This window comes from Thunnus maccoyii, chromosome 20 (assembly GCF_910596095.1).
Source record: "Thunnus maccoyii chromosome 20, fThuMac1.1, whole genome shotgun sequence".
Taxonomy (NCBI): domain Eukaryota; kingdom Metazoa; phylum Chordata; class Actinopteri; order Scombriformes; family Scombridae; genus Thunnus; species Thunnus maccoyii.
Window position 1 is genome coordinate 11481586 of NC_056552.1, and position 20936 is coordinate 11502521.

The following is a 20936-nucleotide window of genomic DNA, read 5'->3' on the forward strand; positions in this document are numbered from 1 at the left end:
AGCTAAGCTGCAGCTATTCATCATGTTTTATTAACTGATCATATGTGTTATATGTAAAATCTTCATCTAAATAGAATCTGGTGACTCTAGATATAAAATAAATGCAGCAGAATAATAAAGTACAGAATTTCCCTCTGAAATGTCTTAGAGTGGAAGTATAATATAAAGTTGCAGGATATGCCCTCAGGTACTATGGACTTCTGACTAAAACCATCTGCTCAAATGCATTTAATTTCCTTTTTCTTACTCATGTTTGTACAGTGGTGTCTTCAGTGTATTGTATGTGGTGTGAAAGGTGAAAGTTAAAATACACCGTGGTACTGACACTGCACCTGGAGTCAAATTCAGCCAGAAAAGAGCAGGTTTCATCTCCAGTAATGTGACATGATGAAGCCCTGTTCCGCATTTAAAACACTCAGAAGCCCTGACAGCTTCTGGCCTCAATCTTCACAGAATCAAGATTAAATGCTTCCTGTTTGCAGGTGGTTTCCAGCAGCAGCTGGATAATCTGTTTCACTTCTGTCAGTTTTGAACAATGACAGCTAGGGTAAAAATGAAATTACAAGCGAGGTCCAGATGGCAGAAATGTGTTTAAATTTGTGCCAGACACCGGTGATGCCAAACACATTAAAGAGCTAAAGTCGTTTATGGAAACATAACAATCTGGCAGAAATGGTGAGGTGTGAAACTCTTCAGCCAGTTCAGAAAATCCAAAGATGTGCAGTGCAGATTTAAAAAAGAGAAAGTGAAAGGAGAGTGCATTAAATAGAGAAAAAAAAAGAAGAGCAACAACTGTTTATGGAATTACGAGTGTATTGAAAATATTGTGAATATTATTTCAGAATAGAGTACAGTTTAAATTTGACATAATCATTCAGACTGACAACCTTTTGATCCTCCTTTGTCATTAGGAAAATGTTGATTTTGGCGCTCTGAACAGCGGGAGTTGTTTGCATGGCTTGCGATATCATCGGGTTCGGTTAAGTGCTGTGAACATTCCTCATGACAGCACTTTTTGTTTGGAGGTTTTTTTTTCAGATGGAGATGCGGTGATGGGCTAAAACTAGTTGGCACATCCATCGGGGCTCATATTTTTGCAAGTTAAATCTCGCGATTGAACACTCGTGCCAGGTGTGAAGTTTGTATCTGATTCTTCGGGACGAAACCTCTATCCTCTGTTTGCATTTACAGCACCTTGATTGTTGTCATGCTACCCTTTTGCCTAAATTAAATGCTTGTGTGGTTTAAGAATAAAAACAATGTTCCACCTGGTGCTTCGGCCTGTAAACATGGACCTCGGTCAGATTTCAGATTTGTTTTCTGGTTCTTGAGCATTTCTTTGTCTTAACTGACAGGACGTGAAGAAGATCAGGAATGGATTCAAGTCATAAGGCATTAGGTAGTGTCCTGACTCTTAGGAAAAAAATAAACAGGTGCTCCAATTTTGATATATTTTACGAGACTGTTTACCAAATCTTGGAATGCAGAAAACTGGTTCTGGTTAAAGTAATATTTCTTTTAGTCAATAAGAAAAAAAAATAGAAGAAATAAATACATAAATAATATAAGCATTCCTCACACCAGAAAGATGAACATTAACATTGATGCACCTGAATTTTTTTTTAATGACAATCAGCTTTGTAGGACATCAAAGGGAAACCAGACCCTGTCTCACCACCAAATCACCACGGCAACAGTTCTGGTGATCCAAAAAAGCAATGCAGCTCTGCAGTATGTTACAAAAATAGATGCAGTTCTGCCCCGACAGAACACCTCACTACGGAACCTCCGGTATATATCATCGTGCATGGGTGGCATGTTGTTTTGTAACACCAGAACTGTCGCGTGACTGGCTGCTGCTGCGCCGGCCAATGAGATCAACCAGTGGTCTCTGCTGCAGATTTTGTTTCAGGACAAAAGAGGGACATGTTGCATAAAGAGGAAGCGAAGCCGCGCCGACGCCACAATGTTAAAAAACTTCCACTATCATGAAGCAATATATCGACTTAGTGTGCTCTAGTGGACCGTAGAGATGGTTATAAAAATGTCACAAAATTGGCACTAAATATTTATTAAAAACACAACAAAAAAAAGCCAATTAAGCATCGCATTGCTCCACGTTAAAATGACATTTATCATTTAGGGTTAATATTGAATGGCAGTTTTGATTTAATGATAAATGTGTCCCTTATATTGTCCTGAGAAAGCTCTATCCAAATATCACACACACACTAGATGTATGTGTTAAGCTCTATGCTTGTTTTCTGCAGAAGACAACCAAGTTACACACGGAAACACACAACTGCACGACTGGGTTTCCGTACAATTTTGGCAAACTGGTTGCCAGTATAGTCAGGTCATAGGAGGATGGTCTGGGTTCCCTCACAACTCCATTATGTGCCATATTTCATTAAAGCCAAATCACGTTTTTTTTTTTTATTATTATTATTATTTTTCAGATCTTAGAGCGCTCAAAAAGTTAATTTATATCAGAACTGTAAAATCTTGCTGTAATCAGCAATAAAGGCAACAGTCTCCAATCAGTATCAGACCGTATCAGTTGAAACATTGTCACTCTATATTTGAGTGCTCCACTTGTTGATTAATAATTGAGTAATACTTACATAAAAATGATTGGCTACATGACTGACCTTGCATGAAGAATGCACACCAAAGTGGCAAAACAGCGGAGAATGAAGTTGACTTTTAAAATGAATCTACTTCAAAATCTAAAACATCTTTGCAAGACCTTAGCCTGACTGAACAATAGAAACCAAGGCCAAGAGCTTAGCAAAATGTGTGTGTTTTTTTTTTTTTTTATCCATCTTTAAAGAATTTCTTTAGTTACAGCTACAAAAACCACAAAAACAAGCAAAATGTGGTCAAGGCCCTCATGAAGCGGACTGTTATCCTCAGAGGATGAGAAATGTATAGCTGTCAAAGGACTGTGAGGCGTCTTCTTTTCAACTCGTTTTGCCTTGAAGCTGATTGCGATTTAACAATCTTAGCCACTCCGGTGGCTGCCGTCACCAGTGCGTTGTATTCGGGCCACGACCATCTCGTGGGACACTCTCTTGCAGTCCTTGGCCAGGCCCAAGAAGCACATGAAGTCGATGAAACAAGTGGTAAGGTTCAACTTGCAGCCAAACTCACTGGTTGCATAATCATAGGGGAATGTGTGGTGGTAATTGTGAAATCCTTCACCTGTAAGGGACAGGAAACAGTGGTCAGTGATTCATGCTAAAACCGATGTGGCATGGTATGTCAGAAATGTCACATAAGCAAAAGTTGCAAAAGTTTCTCATGCTACTTAAATCTACCAAAGAGGTTGTGTCTTTGCCAGTTTGTCTGTTAGTTAGCAAGATATCTCCCAAACTGTTGCACAGATTTCAGTGAAATTTGACGGAAAGTTGAGCCATGGGCCAAGAAAGACCTGATTATTTTTTGGTTTGGATAGGTGGCCATTTGTTTTTTGTTTTAGCCCATAACACCTGAATAATGGCTCATGGTTAGCACAGTACTGAAGTCCCCATCAACCACTGATGAGACCTATTGTAGAGTTTGATTCAGACACAATAAACACAATTGGCTGTGTTTGAGGGTGGGACTGGCTGCATTTGGGACTCTAACTGGTTGGTTGGCGCACAACACCTTAAGTATACTGACACCTTAAAAGTGCAGTGTGTAGAATTTAGTGGCATCTAGAGGAACAGACTTGCAGAAATGGAATATAATATTCATAAGTATGTTTTAATGAGTGTATAATCACCTGAAAATAAGAATTGCTGTGTTTTCGTTACCTTACAATGAGCCCTTTATATCAACATACGGGAGCAGGTCCTCTACCTATGGAGGCCGCCATGTTGTACCGCCAGGTTTTTACAGTAGCCCTGAACAGATAAACCAAACAATGGCTCTAGAGAGAGCCTTTCATGTTTTTTGTGAGTTTTGCGGCCACTGTAGGTTCTCCTACACGCTTGGAAGGGGAGGGTGAGGGGAGGGGTATTCAGTTAGTTGCAATCTGCAACCTCACCACTAGATGCCACTAAATTCTACACAATGGTCCTTTAACGTAACCCTACAGTTTCTGTTTCTGAAACCGCCAATCCGACATTCACACCCTCTTCACGCAGCAGTAGGCCAAGTATGTAGAGGTGAGAATGTGGGTTTGAACTCTCTTTTTTCATTATTTATAACTACTTCTACCACTTTTTGTATGTGCTGTATAAATGAGTGCAACATTATGAAGGCCTTCAAGGAAGGATTGTTCGAAAGTGTGTACGCTGCTTTCCCCATTTGAATATTTATCATATCTTGTCCCTCTCTGTGATGGCAGGCTTTTGATATTCCATACCATTTTCCTACCATTGGTTGCCAAAATTCTTTCATGCTTTGACCAACAACCAAATGCAACCAAATGTAGGCAACATGTGTCCATATCAACTCCAGTCAATCCCACAAAAGTTTAAGGAAATTTTACACAATTCGTCCATGTTCTAATATTCCCGGACAGGATTTAGGTATTCCCCAAAAATCAACATGAACAAGAATCAACACTGTAAAGCATTATCTTTTGAATTACTCCTTTGTCCTTTGTGGCTCTAAGCTACTATTCTAATTCTCTCTATATATTTTCTTTTGTAACAAAGAGAGCACACTTTCACAATTTTTTCGTACCTATGGCGCTGAACGTGACAAACTTGTTCTCCCTGGGGTTGATGTTGTGGTCATAGGGCCTGTTACCCCACATGTGAGCCGCACTGTTGACCAGCCAGGTGGCATTCAGCACCAAAGTGTACCTCAACAGAGCCGGGATGAAGTACGCCACCCACAGAGACTCCCCCCAAAAGTACCAAGGCACGAACATGGGGACGAAGAAACACATGAGCAGCACAGACGGCTTGTAATACCTGTTGAGGAGACAGAGTGGGTGGAGAACAGAAAGAATGAAGGTGTTTACCTAGTACAACATTAACATTAAATACACACAAATGCCCTACTTGTCAGAGCTGAGATTGTTCACTTTCTTATTCTCCTCCAAATGACACAGTTTTCATTCAGGCCAACATCATGTCAATCTGAACATGCATGAATGACATCTTAATAACTGTCACCTTGTTAAACCAGAAGGACTACCTGCACTGCAGACAACTCTGCAGCAGCGGTAGGTAAGACATAGTAGGGAGAGGAGTAAATTTCTTTCTTTCTTTGCTCTTTATTTGTATTTGATATATTATCAGAAAATTAGATTTTGATGCCCAATTCTGCTTGGTTACCATGTACACTTCCTGCCACAAGTACAATGCACTTTTTTAAACTTTAGACTTTATATGAATTGTAAAATTAATTATTGATTGCAGCTACTTACGTTCTTTGAAACATTACAACTTTGTCAGCCATCAGATCTTTGAGCTCCAGCTTGCGTCCTTTCTCAATGACATCAGGGTGTTTGCGCACCAAGAGCCAGCCAATGTGAGCAAAGAAGAAGCCCCGGACGGCGTTGTGAGGGTCAGCATCTGTCTCTGAGTATTTGTGATGAACCCTGTGGTCTCGAGCCCATTCAAAGATATCATTCTGTGGGTTGAGGTTACGATTGAGGTTACATACACTGTAGACTCAACATGGTACTTACAGATAATGGAAACAGCTATTATCAGGACTTAAGCTTTAGGTGTGTGCTTGTGTGCTGTGTGTATACAAGAGTGACTGCAGATGTGTGTGATCCTTTTTTTGGTACCTGAAATGCCATGGAGTTAGCAACACCAAGAAAGATCCTTAGAGGTAATGTGGCCTTGTAGGATCTGTGACTCCACAGGCGGTGAGCTCCTGCAGTAACTCCTAAAGCACTTACCAAAAAACAAAGTACGGCTGTGGGGAGAGATACATCAACAAATTAGTTTCTGGTCATTTACCCTTGTCACTAGCACTCCTGGCACTAATACTCTACACTACAATGCAACTGTGGAGGCAATCCTGCAACAGGTGATATTAAATTATTTATGTACTACGGCATTTGCTCACTACACTGTAGTTTGTATGGCCTTCTCTTCTCATCGCAGGCAGCATATTTGTGAATTAGCTCCAAAATTTCCTTCACAATATGATAAAATACATCATACTAGCTCCCCTGCACAACATTTCTAGCTGAAAATGATTAAAATTTGCTTTTGCCTGAATGGGTTTGAGCTACTCTACTTGTTTCAAGAGATTTAATAACCATGAATGAAGCAAGGCATGTTATACGGAACTGTGACATTTACTGGGTAATGTAATTACGTCATGACAGATGATGACTGACTGGATGCATAAAACCATTTGATGATTGCTCGTACGATAAGACTGGAAGCTTTACAATCTATTCAAAAGTGGTTTTGAACAATGGGATATACACATCTCAGATAATTCTTGCAAAATGTGCAAAGTAATGAAGAATTATGCAAATTAAGAAATTATATTGCTTCTCTTTTCAGTCACTTTTCAAAAAGCTATTTAATAAAAACTCCACACAAGTAAAACTCATGTTCTGACAAGCATGCACTGTACATTTTTCGGGTTTGACAATACATGCTGTGACATCTCTAATCTCTAATGATCTATAATCCCCCTCCATGCAGAATACTGGCAGGATCATGCACAAATTTAAGCAATCACCTTTTTTTTCCCATACACCAATGTGGGCGAGCGTGATGACATAACAGCTGTGATTTATGCTTACCACTAACAGAAAATGCCAACTTTCAATCAACACTGTAACAGGTTTTTTTTTTTTACTTACACCAAAGCAAGGTCAACGGAGCTGCTGAAGGGATGAGCAATACGCCGTACAGGGCACCTATATGCAATAGAGTCATCAATATGACATTTTTCCATACGATGATCGTGGGAGGTTTTGGGCCTTCTTTCTCTTTGTATGTGTGATCAAACGCATCTTCCCTGGTGGCCTCTGGAAGAACATTTCCGTTGCTGGGCTTGTGCTGCTTCTTCTCCAACGCCTCCGCCTCCGTCATCGTGGCTGCGGTTTGTGTGATGCTCTGACCGGCAATAATAACAATTTAAAAAACAAAGAAATCTTTAATGTCAGTCTTTTTCGTCCGGAGCCAACGTCATGTAGGCTAAAACACCTTCAAACGGTGAATATGTTAATTTTTTTTAATGCTAGCTAGCCCGGTTAGCTAGCTGGCGCTGCTGGTGAGGAAGAGGATGGTAAATAACGTTATGATGCTGACACACGACATTCGCCGCGTTGCATAACATTTATAATACAGCTGTTAGGAGGGGAAGAAAACGAACGGTATATTAATAACTCACCTGACAAAAGCAAAACGAGAGTAAGGCTGGTGATGTCGCCGCTCTGCTCAACCCAAAACTACCAGAAAAAGGGAGAGTGATAGTCGAGTCTGCAGCGAACGCATCAATGGCAGCTGGAGCTGGAGGTGCCTCGGCAGTTGCTGACCAATCAGCGCTCGGATGCCGCCTCAAGCTCGGGCTCTGATTGGCTGCCTGTTTATCTGCTGTTCACCTTTTATTCATCCTCCTGCCAGATGTATATTTACCTCCTCTGGAGAGCAGCTGCCGCTGTCTAGACATGTATTGAATTAATCGCACTCATATATTTCCATTCACGCGTGGGTTAATAAGGGAATCGGCAGCGACGTGAGCAGAGCGGAGAGGTGTTAATATATACAGATGAAACTGCGAATTACATAAAGTTACTTAACTGTACATCAAACACATGCAGCGGTAGAGGAGCCCCCACCCGCCCACACAGGGAAAATACAGGCTGTCCTCATCCCAAAAATATCAATAAAAAAACCAAAAAATATCACATGATAGCGTTAAATAGAGGATATACTAAAAAATATTCAGGTAATAGTCAGTAAGGCCTGCTTAAAGGGCAGGTTCACAGATTTTCAAGTGTGTCTTAAAACAACAGTCAGGTGCCCAAATGAACACTGAAAGAAGTCTTCCTTGCTGTAATCATTATTCTTGTTCATACTGGCTTTTAAAAGATCCTTTGTTGGCCAAACTGCATGCCAAACTGAAAACCAAAGGCAACTGTGCTTTTGCTGCCCTGGCACCCAGACTTTGGAACAATCTCCCCTCTTCCAATTAAATCAGCTGAGTCTGATGACTGTTTTAAACAACATTTAAAAACCCACTTTTTTAGGATGGCCTTTCTATAACATTCGATGACTTCAACTGTTTGCTCTGGGTGGTGACTGATTGATGTACGCTTCCTGTGTTTGTATGTGGGTTATGTGTATGTATTTTTGATTTTTTTTTTCCTGTTCTGTATTGTTCTTCTTTTTTACCCTGTTTTTCTTGTTCTCTTTTACTTTCTGTGCCGATGTTGTGTAAAGCACTTAGTAACCAGTGTTATAAAAGGTGCTGTATAAATAAAGTTCTACTCACTTACTTACCTTTCAAATGTGCTTTCAATGTAAGTGATAGAGGCCAAAATCCACAGTGTGTCCACAGTCATTTTGTGCAAAAATGCATTTAAAAGTTGCTCTGAAGCTTATATGAGGCTTCAGCAGTCTGAGTTCGTCATATAAAGAGGATATCTGCCACATTTACAGTCTTTTTAGCATCAAATTCCCTCTTTCTGTTTCCTCAGACAGTGTTTCCCTGTTGAGCTGCGGTGGAAGTATAATAACAAAAATAGGGACTTTGGCACTAAAAAGACAACAACATTGAAAGACATCTACTTTATTTGACTCTTTTGGATGGCTGAAGCCTCATATTAAATTCGGATAAACATTTAAAGACATTTTTGTACAGAAAGAGGGCTGTCTTGCTCCCTATCACTTACATAAGTACATTATGTAGGGATCTTCTGACGGTCAGTGTGAACAGGAGGAATGATTATGGCGAGAAAAACCTATTTTAATGTTCATTTGGGCACCTGACCTGTTGTTTTAAGACACACTTGAAAAATTGTGAACACGTCCTTTAACTCACTGGTGAGTGCCACACCTACACCAAAATCTTTTGGACTGACATGAACTTTCTTTAAAGAGGAAGCATAGCTGTTGATTTGAAGGAAACACTTGTGCAAAGAGAGTATTTTAAAGACTGTGGTGTTGTATAGCCTACATCCTAAACTTTCTCTTGATATTTGGGAAATTTTATATTCATACCAGAAAATTGTCAAACCAAAAGCCAAACTTTTAGTATATATTTAGACACCCTGAAACTTAGTTAGATCTGTAAGGCGATAAGAACTATAACTATATGTCTCTCATATGAGCTAAACCCTCAAGCACCACTTTATTTCTTTTTCTTTTTTTCTTTGTCATATCTGAATCAGATAGCTTTTATCCTGTTTTCTCTGTACCTTTATTGTAATTTTGTGTTGTCAATTAATATATTTATTCCAAAAAAAGTTGTCCGCCATAAATATGGGAATATTTTAGGAATACCATATTTGGAAAATACCACAAGAGAACAATTATGTCATCGTTTTTATTCAGGAAGGCTTTTTCATCTTAAGTCTTGTTATTGTCTTTATGTTATATGTTTTTTAATGCTGTGGCACTTTAAGAATCGATGTGAATGAAACCTGCAGTAAAAATTAAATGCATTATTATTATTAGTATTATACAAACTTACAACTGAATAGGAATAGGAATGCTGTTCATATATCAGTCATCTAGTGAATTTAAATCTTCATCTAAAGGCTCTGGACTGTTTAGTTCAATCAAATAAAGTCAAAAGACTAACTGTACAGTGAGGTGATGTTAAACTGTGAAGACAGTTGCAGATATATAGTTCACAGGACGCAAATTAATTTCCTCCACTCAGGACGATGGCCCTTGTTCCTGACCTACATTTGAAAACAGACGATTTGTCTTCATCTAGAGGAGAAATGAAGCAGCACAGGGAGCCGTGGTGGAAACAGGGCTAGTTTACCTTTCTCTAACCCTCCATGGCAGAGGGTTTGGCTGTTGCCTCACAAATATCTCATTATCAATAAGATAAAGGAAGTGTCCTTTAAGCTTATACGTAAATTACACCTTGTAAAGCATTTTCTTAAAAGATTCAATAATGATATTGTGTTCATTTGGCTCTGCACACACTGAAACTGTGCCTCATTTATTCTGGCATTGTTACCACACTAAAAGACTGTGGCAAGAGGTTTCAAAGTTTATTAATTCATGGCTGATTTTGCTTTATTGTATAAACATGTTCTGTTTGTTTTTTTGAGTTGCAACAGAAAGAATGAAAACAAGCTTACATAATCAATCTTATTATTATCTTAGCTGGGTTTCATATTCACGAATGTAAGTTTGCCAACAAAAACCTCCACTCTTCTCTGTTTTTCATAAAGAATATGAGTAATACGTACAGACCATTAAATCTTGCACTAAAAAGAAGGCTGTAAAAACTGTTAATGAGTATATTTTTATGTCTCTATTTAACTATTCTGTTGTTTTATTTGTTTTTCTAGTCATTAGTTTTACTCTTTATTGTTTTGGGGTTTTTTGCATTTAATTTTCTTGCTATTTCCAATGTGCTGTTTGTGTGGTCAAGTTTCCAGATATCAGACAGTCACACTAACAAATTTATGCCACCAACTTTTTTGACCTGAACTATTTTTTTATATTGCATAACTGAACAATATTAAACATCAATAGACATATATGCCAAGAGTTTAGGGGTATATGAACTACAGATGGGTGACAAATTAAAGGAAAAACCAACATAAAGTGTCTTAGTAAGGTGGGCCACCACATGCCGCCAGAGCAGCTTCAATCTGTCTGTCTCTGAACTCTTCTAGAGGGATGAACACCATTCTTCAAAAAGATATTTCCTCATTTGGTGTTTTGATGATGGTGGTGGAGAGTGCTGTCTGACACGTCAGTCCAAAATCCCCCATAGGCTCTCACTCATTTTCATCCTGGAAGAGACCACTCCCATCAGGATAGAAGTGTTTCATCATAGGATAAAGGTGATGACTCAGAACAACTTTGTATTGATTTACAGTGATCCTTCCCTCTAAGGGGGGCAAGTGGACCCAAACCATGCCAGAAAAATGCCCCCCCAAAGCATAACAGAGCCACCAGATCCCCTCAGTGTAGGGGTCAAGCATTCAGACCTGTACCAGTTTTTCCTTTTGTCACCTGTCTGTAAACACAAAAGCACATTTACACACACGTTCTTTCTGTAGCCAACACACGAAGATCACACTTTAATCTTTACTAAAAATGTTTAGGTAACATGTTGAACAACAGGACACAAACATATTGTTTTACTTGATAGTATGAGTTTTTGCCTTTGTTAAATGATGGCATTAATAAAGTTCAAAATTATCTCAAAATTGTTTAATTTTGTGTCATTTTTATAGCAGTATTTAACAGTGGCACTATTTACACCCAGAGCACTCATTTTACCCCTACCTTGGGGCAAGTTGTGCCACTTTTTTAATGGGTCATTGTTCTAAAACCATAATAATTAGATAACTTGTTTTAATTTCCATGGGTACACAACAACCTGAGGTATATATAGTAACTATTATTTGAAACAAATACACTTTTATTTTGCAGTAAAATAATCAAATATAAAAAGTGGTCCCCTACTGCTTATGTTCTGAACTGCAGACGTCACACAAACCAAACAGCACATCTTTGTGTAGTAAAGATGTGCTGATTTGTGAAAACTGAACAGAAATGTTATAATGAATGTATTGGGCAAATTTTTTCCTAAGAATAATAGTATAAAGACATCTCCAAAACAAGTGGATGGTTGTTTATCAAGTCCACAGAAAGAACAATTAATATCAATGTCATTTAATATTTTTTGCAAACAATGTTTTGCTGGATAGCATCGATGGATAAGTTTGAAACAGACATCTCCAGATTTGTTACGTGTTTATGCCATACATCCGTGGTTTACGCCACCAACTATTTGCAGCATCCCGGTGGCGTCATCAGCCGGCGCCTTTATTTACTTATGGTCCAGTTAGCTCACTGTTAGCCGCCTGTGGTTAGCCGCCTGCTGCAATGGAGGTAAACAGGGACGAAGCGGAGCGCTGCATCGACATTGCAACTGCGGCGTTAACCAACGAGCAGCCGGAGAAGGCGCAGAGGTTCCTGGAGAAGGCTCAGAGACTGTTCCCGACAGAAAAGGCGAAGGGTAAGTTACATAAAAGATGGCCTAGCCGAGGTCAGCTCAGCAGCATCACCTGCAGCATCACCTGCAGCATCCCAGATGAGATCTGCAGCGCATGTAGCCGCGGCCTGTGATAGCAGACAAGCAAACAGGCTCAGTTACTGTGTTCACATGAGTCATGTTGTTATTTCAAGACAAGAATAACAGCAAACCACTCCTGCTGTGGCTGTTAAATATTCTGTTTTTCTGCTCAGCCTAAAACAGATGTGGTTAAAGGTGTCGGTGATGCGGTTGTCAGCTAAGCCTAGAAGTCAGTCACCATCACGGACAAGTATACTCAAGTAAAAGTAGAAATACTGTCGTCTTAAAATATTGCATTGCAAATAAAAGTCCAGAATTCAAAATGTTACTTAAAAAAATACAGAAGTATTATCAACATAATGTACCTAAAGTATCAAAAGTACTCATTATGCAGAGTGGCTTCTTTTAGAGTGTTATATTATTACAGGATATTATATTGTTTGTTTTTATTACTAATAAATACATGTAAGAGCATTGCAATTATGTAGTTCATCAATGTGGAGCCAGTTTTAGATACTTTGGAGAGATTAATAGTAATAGTGCTGCATCATTTTTATATAAGTGTGTAATATGTTTTTATTATAATAATATTCACTATGTATATAGCACCTTTCACAAAAGAAAAGAGCTGATAATTTAAACAACAGTTAGGCTATTCTATCTAACTATCTATCTATTTATATAAAATGTTAATCTGAAAAGTATATGTGGCAAATAAATGTAGTGAAGTGAAAAAAATTACAATATTTCCCTCTGAAATGCAATGGAGTCGAAGTACAAAGTGGCATAAAATGGAAATACTCAGGTAAAAGCACAAGTACCTTAAATTTGTACTTGAGTAAATGTACTACTTAGTTAGAGTCCACAATTGACAGTTGATATGGGTGGTCTATCATCAATATTATGATACATACTGTATAACATGTAATTGTATAGGATTATTGGATATGAGACTAGCTGATATTTTGATTATTAGGTGAAGGGTGTGGGGTTTGGTCTTACGAGACTATATTACAGTTAATGACAACATTCTTAGTTTATCTTACTATTTTAGCAGAGCTATGATATAGTCAGCTATCTATATTATATCTGAATTTCTGTCTCAAAAATGTATTATTTGTATTTTTTCCTTAAAAGCACATGCAGTTGTCCCTAAATAAAATATTGTCATTCCATTTTTCTTTTACCATGTGAGGTTGTTGTTACTGCAGCATTATGACACATAGCTCAAATGTGTTTTGGGGGGATCTTAAAGGCTTCACTACTGCTCTACTTTAGTTACTCTAATCTAAACTTATTCTATTTATTTGTCTTAGTGATTTATTTAACAGGGATAGTGCACATTAATAAACATTGCTGTAAATGCGCCAGAGTTAGTCAAGAGGCTATTTTTCATCTGTAGTCTCTGGACAGATGTTACAAAGTCACCCTGAAAACAATATAAAATTAAAAATTATAGTTATTTAGATGATTTATATGCATGCAGAGCAATAATAAAAAGAGAGGAGATATTAATCTTAGTAAAAATATCATACATGACATTATACTACATTGTCAGGTACCAATTAAAACATGCGACAGACACACAATATAATAAATATATCATGGAGTAACATTGGCTAAGCTTTTGAATAAAATACATGAACAATGAAGATATTTCATCACATTAATGCAAAAATCATATAAAATCCTATATCACCATGAAGTAGTCTTGCTCATTGATTTGCAGCATTTCCCACAATGTCCATATACACACAGAGATGTTACTCTAAACGTATAGCTACTACTGTATGACACAATCTCTTGCAGTTGAGAGATTTGTATCATCTCATGTCTCATAGCCGTGGTCAAAAAATAGAAAAATCTGCCTTCAGCTATGCCTCTTCATGTCGAATGCTTGTTTGAATATCTTGTGATGATCGCAACCCTGTTATTGTTTGTTCTCACAGTATTGTTGGACCTAATAGCAAAGAATGGATTTACATCCAGACAAGGTGCTCACTCAGACTTCAGCGGGGTCTCAGGGCCTCGACAGCGACAGACCACCAGTGAGGACACCAGACCTGAAGAAAAGCCTGCAGAAACCTCAAAATCCTACAGCGCAGATCAGCTGGATGCTGTGAGGAGGTACTTAAGCCTGATAATCGTGTACATTTGTGTATTCTATGGGTTTATTGATGTGCACCATGATATATCACTAGACACTGAGAATCGTATGCTCTCTGCACAGGATAAAACAATGTAAAGACTTCTATGAAATTCTCGGGGTACAGAAAGACGCCTCTGAGGACGAACTCAAAAGATCATATAGAAAACTTGCCCTGAAATTCCATCCAGACAAGAATCATGCCCCAGGTGCAACGGAGGCATTTAAAGGTAATCTCAATGAACTCATTACAGGCTATAGCTAATTATGGGTACATAGTATGACAAAGATTTCTCAGTTTACACTTTTAGCCCTCCTTTATGATGCTCAAACATAGCATGACTTCATAATTTGTCATTTAAAACAGCTATCGGGAATGCGTACGCTGTTCTGAGTAACACCAACAAAAGAAGACAGTATGATCAGTGTGGAGAGGAGAGGAGGCATCCTTCAAGGCACGGACCAGATGATGGCAGCTTTGAGCCTGATATCTCACCTGAAGACCTCTTTAATATGTTCTTTGGAGGAGGTTACCCATCAAGTAAGTTTCACTCTTTTCTCTTTTCATACCAAACTTGTGAGACGCGGTATTTTCATTGTAATACTGGTTATGATATATGTATAAAGTGTTAACTACATGTGTTTAATGTAGGCAATGCCAATGTATACACCAATGGGAGGATGCGTTACCAAAGGCCAGAGAGAAGAGAGCGACAGCGAGATGTAAGTTTGATGCTATTATTAGAGCTCCTGCACACTGCAGATTTGCAAATAATGTAGTCTTCTATGTTAAACAGCAGGGGGAGACATTGAGTCATGTTTGAATTCAGCTGCATTCAATGTTTTTCAGAGAATTTGAAAGCAAAAAAGCAGTGAGATATGTTTTGGAATCAGCTGTAATGTCGTTGAATGATTGAAATACTTTTTGTTTTTTGCAGGGAGGCCTCGCTCTCTTCGTGCAGGTCATGCCCATCCTCATCCTGGTTATCGTGTCGGCCCTCAGTCAGATAATGGTGAACAGTCCCCCCTACAGCCTCAGCTTCAGGCCGTAAGTGTGTGATCCCTGTTCTGAACGCCTGCCTAAGAAGGATGTAAAATAACACGGCTAACTGTTGTTTTGCATATTTGCGAAGGGACTGCGATTGAAGATTATCTTCAAGTTACATAACCGGCAGCATAATCCAGCTCAGGTTTATTTCATAATTGTTAATTGTTATCTTTTCATGCTATTTTTGTCACTGATTTATAGATTAACCGAGCTAAAAATATATTTTCTTTCATAATATTCGCAGTTATAACGCTCTCCGAGGCAGATCCATTGTTTTGGCTTTTTCAGTTTGTTGTTTGTTTTTTAAAAAAGAACATTTTAATGCCGCCTCTCTTTGTTCCAAATCATCACAGACCTCTTCTGTGCTTGTAAGGATTGCTGGCTCCATGTGCCTGCCCTCTCTTTCCATGTCTGCCTTTTGTGTTTTTAGAAACACTTCTGCAGTTTCTGCCCTTGTCTGTGAGCCGCTATCGGTCATGAGTCATTTTAACAGAGACGGATGGTGCCAGATCTGTCATCCTCGTGCTGCGTTCAGTCATATGATATGTCTCTCACACTTTGTCCTATCGTCCCGACAGGTCAGCAGGTTACACTCAGAAGAGGCTGACTGAGACCCTGAAGGTGCCATATTATGTGGGGGAGCAGTTTCCCAAAGAGTTCACTGGAGTGAATCTGAAGAATTTGGAGCGGACAGTGGAGGATGATTATATTTCCAACCTTCGCAACAATTGTTGGAAGGAGAAACAACAAAGTATGTTTGCCAGGAAGACAAATTATTCTTGTTATTGACCATTTATGTCATTATCAGATCTGGGAAAAGAGTTAAAACATATTCTGATGCCCTCATATATATTTCATGAAGTGTTTCTGTTGGTTTCTTGCAGAAGAAGGCATGCTGTACAGAGCTCGCTATTTTGGAGACACCGATCTATACCAAAGAGCACAGCGAGCTCGCACTCCAAGCTGCGTCAAGCTGTCTGAGATCACAGCTTCGTTACATGGTTGAGGCTGCTTTCAAAATTAAAAAAAGCAAGTTCTTCAGACTAAGAAAATGTTCTTGTTTCTAAACACATATGAAAAGATCAACCTGCATGTTTAGTTTAATTTAATAAATTAAAGTTTTCTCCTTTTTTTTTTTTGTTTCTTTCTTGTCTCCAGGTATTCAGAATCACCACAAAAGAATATTGGCTGTAAATAAATGAGCTTTAACAATCTGAAGACGACTCAACAAGCAACACAAACAAACCAGCACCGACCTACATGGAAATATGGGAAACTGAAACCGACCACATACATATTTGAAATAACTTCTGCAGTATTAGTATGTGGAATTAATAATATAATGTTAATATACTGTTTTAAAATAGAAGAGCCATTTTAAATAGCTTGTCCTCTAGACAGGATATGGGTTTCGATAACCTCAAAGCCCCGGTTTTGACTGGGAGCCAGGAAGCTGGCAGAGGCCCCTTCATGGTTTTTTGCACGAATGCAGTATGAAACCAGAATAGTAGTGATGATAGATATAACTTGTACGGATGTTATTTATGTAGCAGATGATTAGATACCACAGTGAACGCTTCCTCTTTTTTTTTTATGCAGTCAAATCAGTAAGTTTGAGAGATATTTCGCGGTTTGACTTCAATTGCACATTCTAACCTTCTGAAACTATGCAGGAATAATGTGAATATACACTCATGTCTAGAGCTTGTCAGACACTTGAACACCTGAGATTTGTCTTCTTTGCTGTGTGTGTGTGTGTATGAAAATATTTATGAAATGTCCCATTTCACTTTACCTCCTTTAACTGTATTAAGGGTAGAATCGTAATACTGTAACTTGATGGCTCCTCACAACAAATGCCAAGGGAATGAGAGACGTGCCTGTCCACAAAGTGGGACTTAAACAAGTTCTAGTTTTGGAGTGTAATGTCTCTGATAAACATTATCTGTTGGAAAAAGCAATTTTTTTTGTCACACTTTTAAGTTAATAGTATGCTATTTATTGTTAAATTATTTGTATTATTTATTTAAAAATGGATTATCCGGCTAGGAAAACGGTACAGACCTTGTTCACTTTTTCCACCATGTTTTTACTCCCAGAATGAAAATAAATATGGATGCTTAAACGTGTTGGGAGTGACTCATCGTTCAGAGCAGAACAAAATGTGGAGACAAAAGCTCAGTCAGCACATTCAGCAAATAAAATTTGCCGGCTGGCCTGGCTGGCTGAGAGTTGGAACTGGAAACATGGCTGGGTGCACGTTCACATTTTTGGGGGACGTGCAGCATGTGCCCAGCAGGAACTGCAGCGTCACATCCTTTCACCGCAAATGTACTCAGCTGTTTTCAGCAGCTGTTGCGTCAATGCTTTCTGATTTTGACTCACCAGATTTCGGTTTGGCAAATTGCGTACTTTTTCTTTAGAAGTGAATCTTTGCACATAGCCGAGTGCGACGTGCCTGTCAGCTGATCTGTTTCACTAAACAGTTGCATGTTATTCTTCACTCCAATAGGTTTCTGACTATGGATTGTCAAAGAATAGGCATACAGCTACATCAAAGGATAAGTTCACAACTTTCAACTCTGTCCTAAAACAATAGTCAGCTGCCCAAATGAACATTTTCTTTTGCATTTTTCTTGCTGTAATCATTCCTCCTGTTCATACTGGCCATTTAAGTCCACAGCCCTCCTTCCATGCAAAAATGTATTTTAAAAGTGTGCTTTAAACTAATATTTGTTCTGCAGCTGATCAGGAAAGCACTCCATCATGATCAGTGAGAAAAGGAGGAATGGTTACAGCGAGCAAAACCTGTGTTAATGTTCATACTTGACTATTGTTTGAAGACAGACTCGGAAACTTGTGAACCTATCCTTTAATGTGGTCATGCATTACTTCCTTACACAGTACTTCTGCTCATTTCGATTATGTCTATAGTTTCCCCGATTTACAGAGGAACTCTGAACTAGGATGTAAACTAGAAATGGATGATTAGTGAAGATCTGACAAGTTTCATGAAAAAAAAGCAAAGCAACAGATAACAGACTTGTTAAAAAAATAATTTATTTGCAATCATGAGAGTACAAAAACAGTGCAATGTTATGAATATTTGAATATCAAATAAATAAAGTTGAAAGCAGGACAGGTCCACACAGATACAGGATCAAGTTACATTTGACTTCTTGCACATAACTGCACAAGGCAAGCACTGGTAGGCCTTTGCTCTTGAATTCAAGCAGTCACTAAGGTCCCTAGCTGTTCGCTTGGTGTACAATTCAATTAATTGCCATGTATAAAAAAGAAAGAATACAATGGTCTTCAATGACTATAACCATATAGCTAGCTGCCATTTTATGGTTTCAATAGAAACTGAGGTACGCACTTTAAATGCTTGCAAAATGCCTATTTACCGGATATAGCATGATGGTTACACATTTGAAAAATCTGAATGTCAGTTAGGAGCAAGCATCACGTGCTCCACGTACCATAAACTGTGTCTCCCTTACAGTAGGAACAATAGGCTACATCATGTCAAAGTCCATCCGCACACTTCAGAAGGCATCATATACATGTAGTTAAAGTAATAAGGCCCTTCCGTGAGCTCAACCAGACATTTCAAAACTGCAAACAATAAAATGTTGACTGTCCCTTGTTGCAAGCCTCTTTGCATTTCTCAACATTCTTCAATGAGCAGTTCTTCAGAGCAATACAGTTTCTTTTTGATCACGCGAAAACCAGTGCTAAGTTTAATAGCTTGTCTCACTACTGGAGTAGAAGGAGACTTTGTGCTAAAAAGTCCTTGGATTTTAGGCCACAGCCCGTCGGACTCTAACCGCAGGACCAGAGTCAGCTGAAAGGTGGGGACAAGGTAGGGGTCCACAGATAGCTGTCCCATGCTCTCACAGATGGCCCCTTGCTCCACGCAAAGGTCGATGAGAGCCCCTCTTAAACCGCAGGGCTCACTAGCTGCCAGGTGAAGGAGCTCCTGGCCGATGTGCTCCAGGAGTTTCTCGGGGATGAGCAGTTTGGTACATCGTAAGGCGCAGTCTGAGTCTTTGGCTTCTCTCAGGCTTCGTGCAATAAGCTCCACTACTTCTTTCAGGATTGTCTCCTCCATTGGGTCGTAAAACAGGTCTTCAGAGGGAGACAGGTCACCGGAGATATCTGACACTGTAGGAGAAACACAATGAGTTTAGAGCTTGAACCATGCATTAAGAAGACAATCCAATTAACCTCTATAAAAAGGATTAGACATGTTTGCAGCATTGTTTACCTGAGTCTGAGAGATCACTCCTGCTGCCATTGTTGGACACAGACTCAATGCTGCTGCTGTTGGCAGATGTGCTGAAATCAGTCAATCTTTGCACCAGTTTGCCCCAGGACAACCTTCTGGGACTGCTGTCCACTGGGGATGGAGGTGAGCTGCCAGTATCAATGGATGCAGAGAGAGCAGGCATGTTTGTCCTTTTTGCAGTATTAAAGTCGATCATCTGCTTCTGTGGTCAGCTGTTTGTGAGGAAACAAAACAACATATAAGCACTCAAATTCAGGATAAAACACCGTAGTTAACAGTTAAAACAAACATAAAAGTAACAAGCATTTTAAGTATAGCTTACTGGGGAATGTATGAACAGGATAACTTTGCAGAAAGAACATCTTTGTTTGAAGGTAGCTAACCTAGCAGCTGTTAAAACTGTTCATATTAGCTGCTCAAGCAAGCAAAAATAGCAATTGTAACATAATACTCACAGCTTAATAGAAAGGGAAAGCGTTAAAGTCCGTTTCCGATGTTGAAGACGGGTTTTTTTGAATGGTTATTGTCTGCAAAAACAACTGTCTGGAAACTTCTTCCCCCGACGTTTCCTCTTTCACCCACCAGCTGTTAAGCTCTGCGGTTGAGCCTGCAACAATGTTTATATAGGGGCTGGTAGGCCACACCCACTCCTCTCCAGCCAGCCAATCAAAAAGAGAGGCACGCCATCGGAGCTGTATCTTGCCTGGTAACATGCCAGCAGAGAAGAAAGACAAACAGGAGAGGGAGGAGGAGGATGGGGAGGAGGAGGAGGGTTGGTGGTGGTGATGAATAGCAGACCCCAGTGTTATGGAAATGTACAGGGACTTGCCTGGGCTTGCACGTACCATATTGTATTTCTTTGTTTAACGTCCCCCATTAATATAAGCATTAATATAATATGTCTTTGCTGTTTGTGCATCCACAGTTTTGGCAGTGTTGGAGAAAGTCAATGCATACAAAGCTCAGCTGGTTCAGTGTTGCAATGCACATTACGTCACCTGTTTTGCCCAAGCATTACATCAGGGTTTTTCATCTGCCACACAGCGATGCAAACAACACATACCCAGCTGCATTACTGGACACTAGGTACATCATGCAATTCTAATAAAAATGTTTTATATTCATGAATACGTGTAACACATGTCACTATATTGTCCTTGGTAGAATAATGAAAACATGCAAAGCAATAGGAATAGTTCAGGTGACAGGGTACTATTACTACTAATATAATACTAATATAACTACTGATTCTCACTCTA

The 20936-nt window shown here is 39.1% G+C and overlaps 3 protein-coding genes across 3 annotated transcripts; 1 reads left to right on the forward strand and 2 right to left on the reverse strand.

Moving 5' to 3' along the window:
- Positions 1-795: 795 nt before the first annotated feature.
- Positions 796-7443, reverse strand: scd (stearoyl-CoA desaturase (delta-9-desaturase)). Its single transcript, XM_042398025.1, has 6 exons — positions 7309-7443; positions 6776-7031; positions 5738-5868; positions 5369-5574; positions 4678-4910; positions 796-3204 (listed from the first exon to the last, which is right to left on the reverse strand). Exons 2-6 carry the CDS (start codon positions 7005-7007, stop codon positions 3005-3007), a joined length of 1002 nt encoding a protein of 333 aa, XP_042253959.1. The 5' UTR covers positions 7008-7031; positions 7309-7443; the 3' UTR covers positions 796-3004.
- Positions 7444-11927: 4484 nt separating this feature from the next.
- dnajb12b (DnaJ heat shock protein family (Hsp40) member B12b) lies at positions 11928-17511 on the forward strand. Its single transcript, XM_042397259.1, has 9 exons — positions 11928-12135; positions 14142-14319; positions 14423-14568; positions 14706-14879; positions 14991-15061; positions 15277-15386; positions 15965-16137; positions 16271-16415; positions 16545-17511. The coding sequence occupies exons 1-8, from the start codon at positions 12003-12005 to the stop codon at positions 16390-16392; spliced, it is 1107 nt and encodes a 368-aa protein (XP_042253193.1). The 5' UTR covers positions 11928-12002; the 3' UTR covers positions 16393-16415; positions 16545-17511.
- Positions 17512-18429: 918 nt separating this feature from the next.
- Positions 18430-20270, reverse strand: ddit4 (DNA-damage-inducible transcript 4). Its single transcript, XM_042397579.1, has 3 exons — positions 20133-20270; positions 19657-19889; positions 18430-19553 (listed from the first exon to the last, which is right to left on the reverse strand). The coding sequence occupies exons 2-3, from the start codon at positions 19871-19873 to the stop codon at positions 19057-19059; spliced, it is 714 nt and encodes a 237-aa protein (XP_042253513.1). The 5' UTR covers positions 19874-19889; positions 20133-20270; the 3' UTR covers positions 18430-19056.
- Between the last annotated feature and the right edge of the window lie 666 nt (positions 20271-20936).

What these genes read in the sequence shown, in the direction of transcription:
- scd (XM_042398025.1), bottom strand. Translation starts at nt 7,007, where the DNA reads ATGACGGAGGCGGAGGCGTTGGAGAAGAAGCAGCACAAGCCCAGCAAC. An exon ending in TCCGTTGACCTTGCTTTGGT is followed by an intron (nt 5,869 to 6,775) that starts GTAAGTAAAAAA and finishes CTCTCCCCACAG; the next exon opens with CCGTACTTTGTTTTTTGGTA. An exon ending in CTAACTCCATGGCATTTCAG is followed by an intron (nt 5,575 to 5,737) that starts GTACCAAAAAAA and finishes CTCAACCCACAG; the next exon opens with AATGATATCTTTGAATGGGC.
- dnajb12b (XM_042397259.1), top strand. Translation starts at nt 12,003, where the DNA reads ATGGAGGTAAACAGGGACGAAGCGGAGCGCTGCATCGACATTGCAACT. An exon ending in TGGAGGAGGTTACCCATCAA is followed by an intron (nt 14,880 to 14,990) that starts GTAAGTTTCACT and finishes TGTTTAATGTAG; the next exon opens with GCAATGCCAATGTATACACC. An exon ending in GAAGAGAGCGACAGCGAGAT is followed by an intron (nt 15,062 to 15,276) that starts GTAAGTTTGATG and finishes TGTTTTTTGCAG; the next exon opens with GGAGGCCTCGCTCTCTTCGT.
- ddit4 (XM_042397579.1), bottom strand. Translation starts at nt 19,873, where the DNA reads ATGATCGACTTTAATACTGCAAAAAGGACAAACATGCCTGCTCTCTCT. An exon ending in GAGTGATCTCTCAGACTCAG is followed by an intron (nt 19,554 to 19,656) that starts GTAAACAATGCT and finishes TTTCTCCTACAG; the next exon opens with TGTCAGATATCTCCGGTGAC.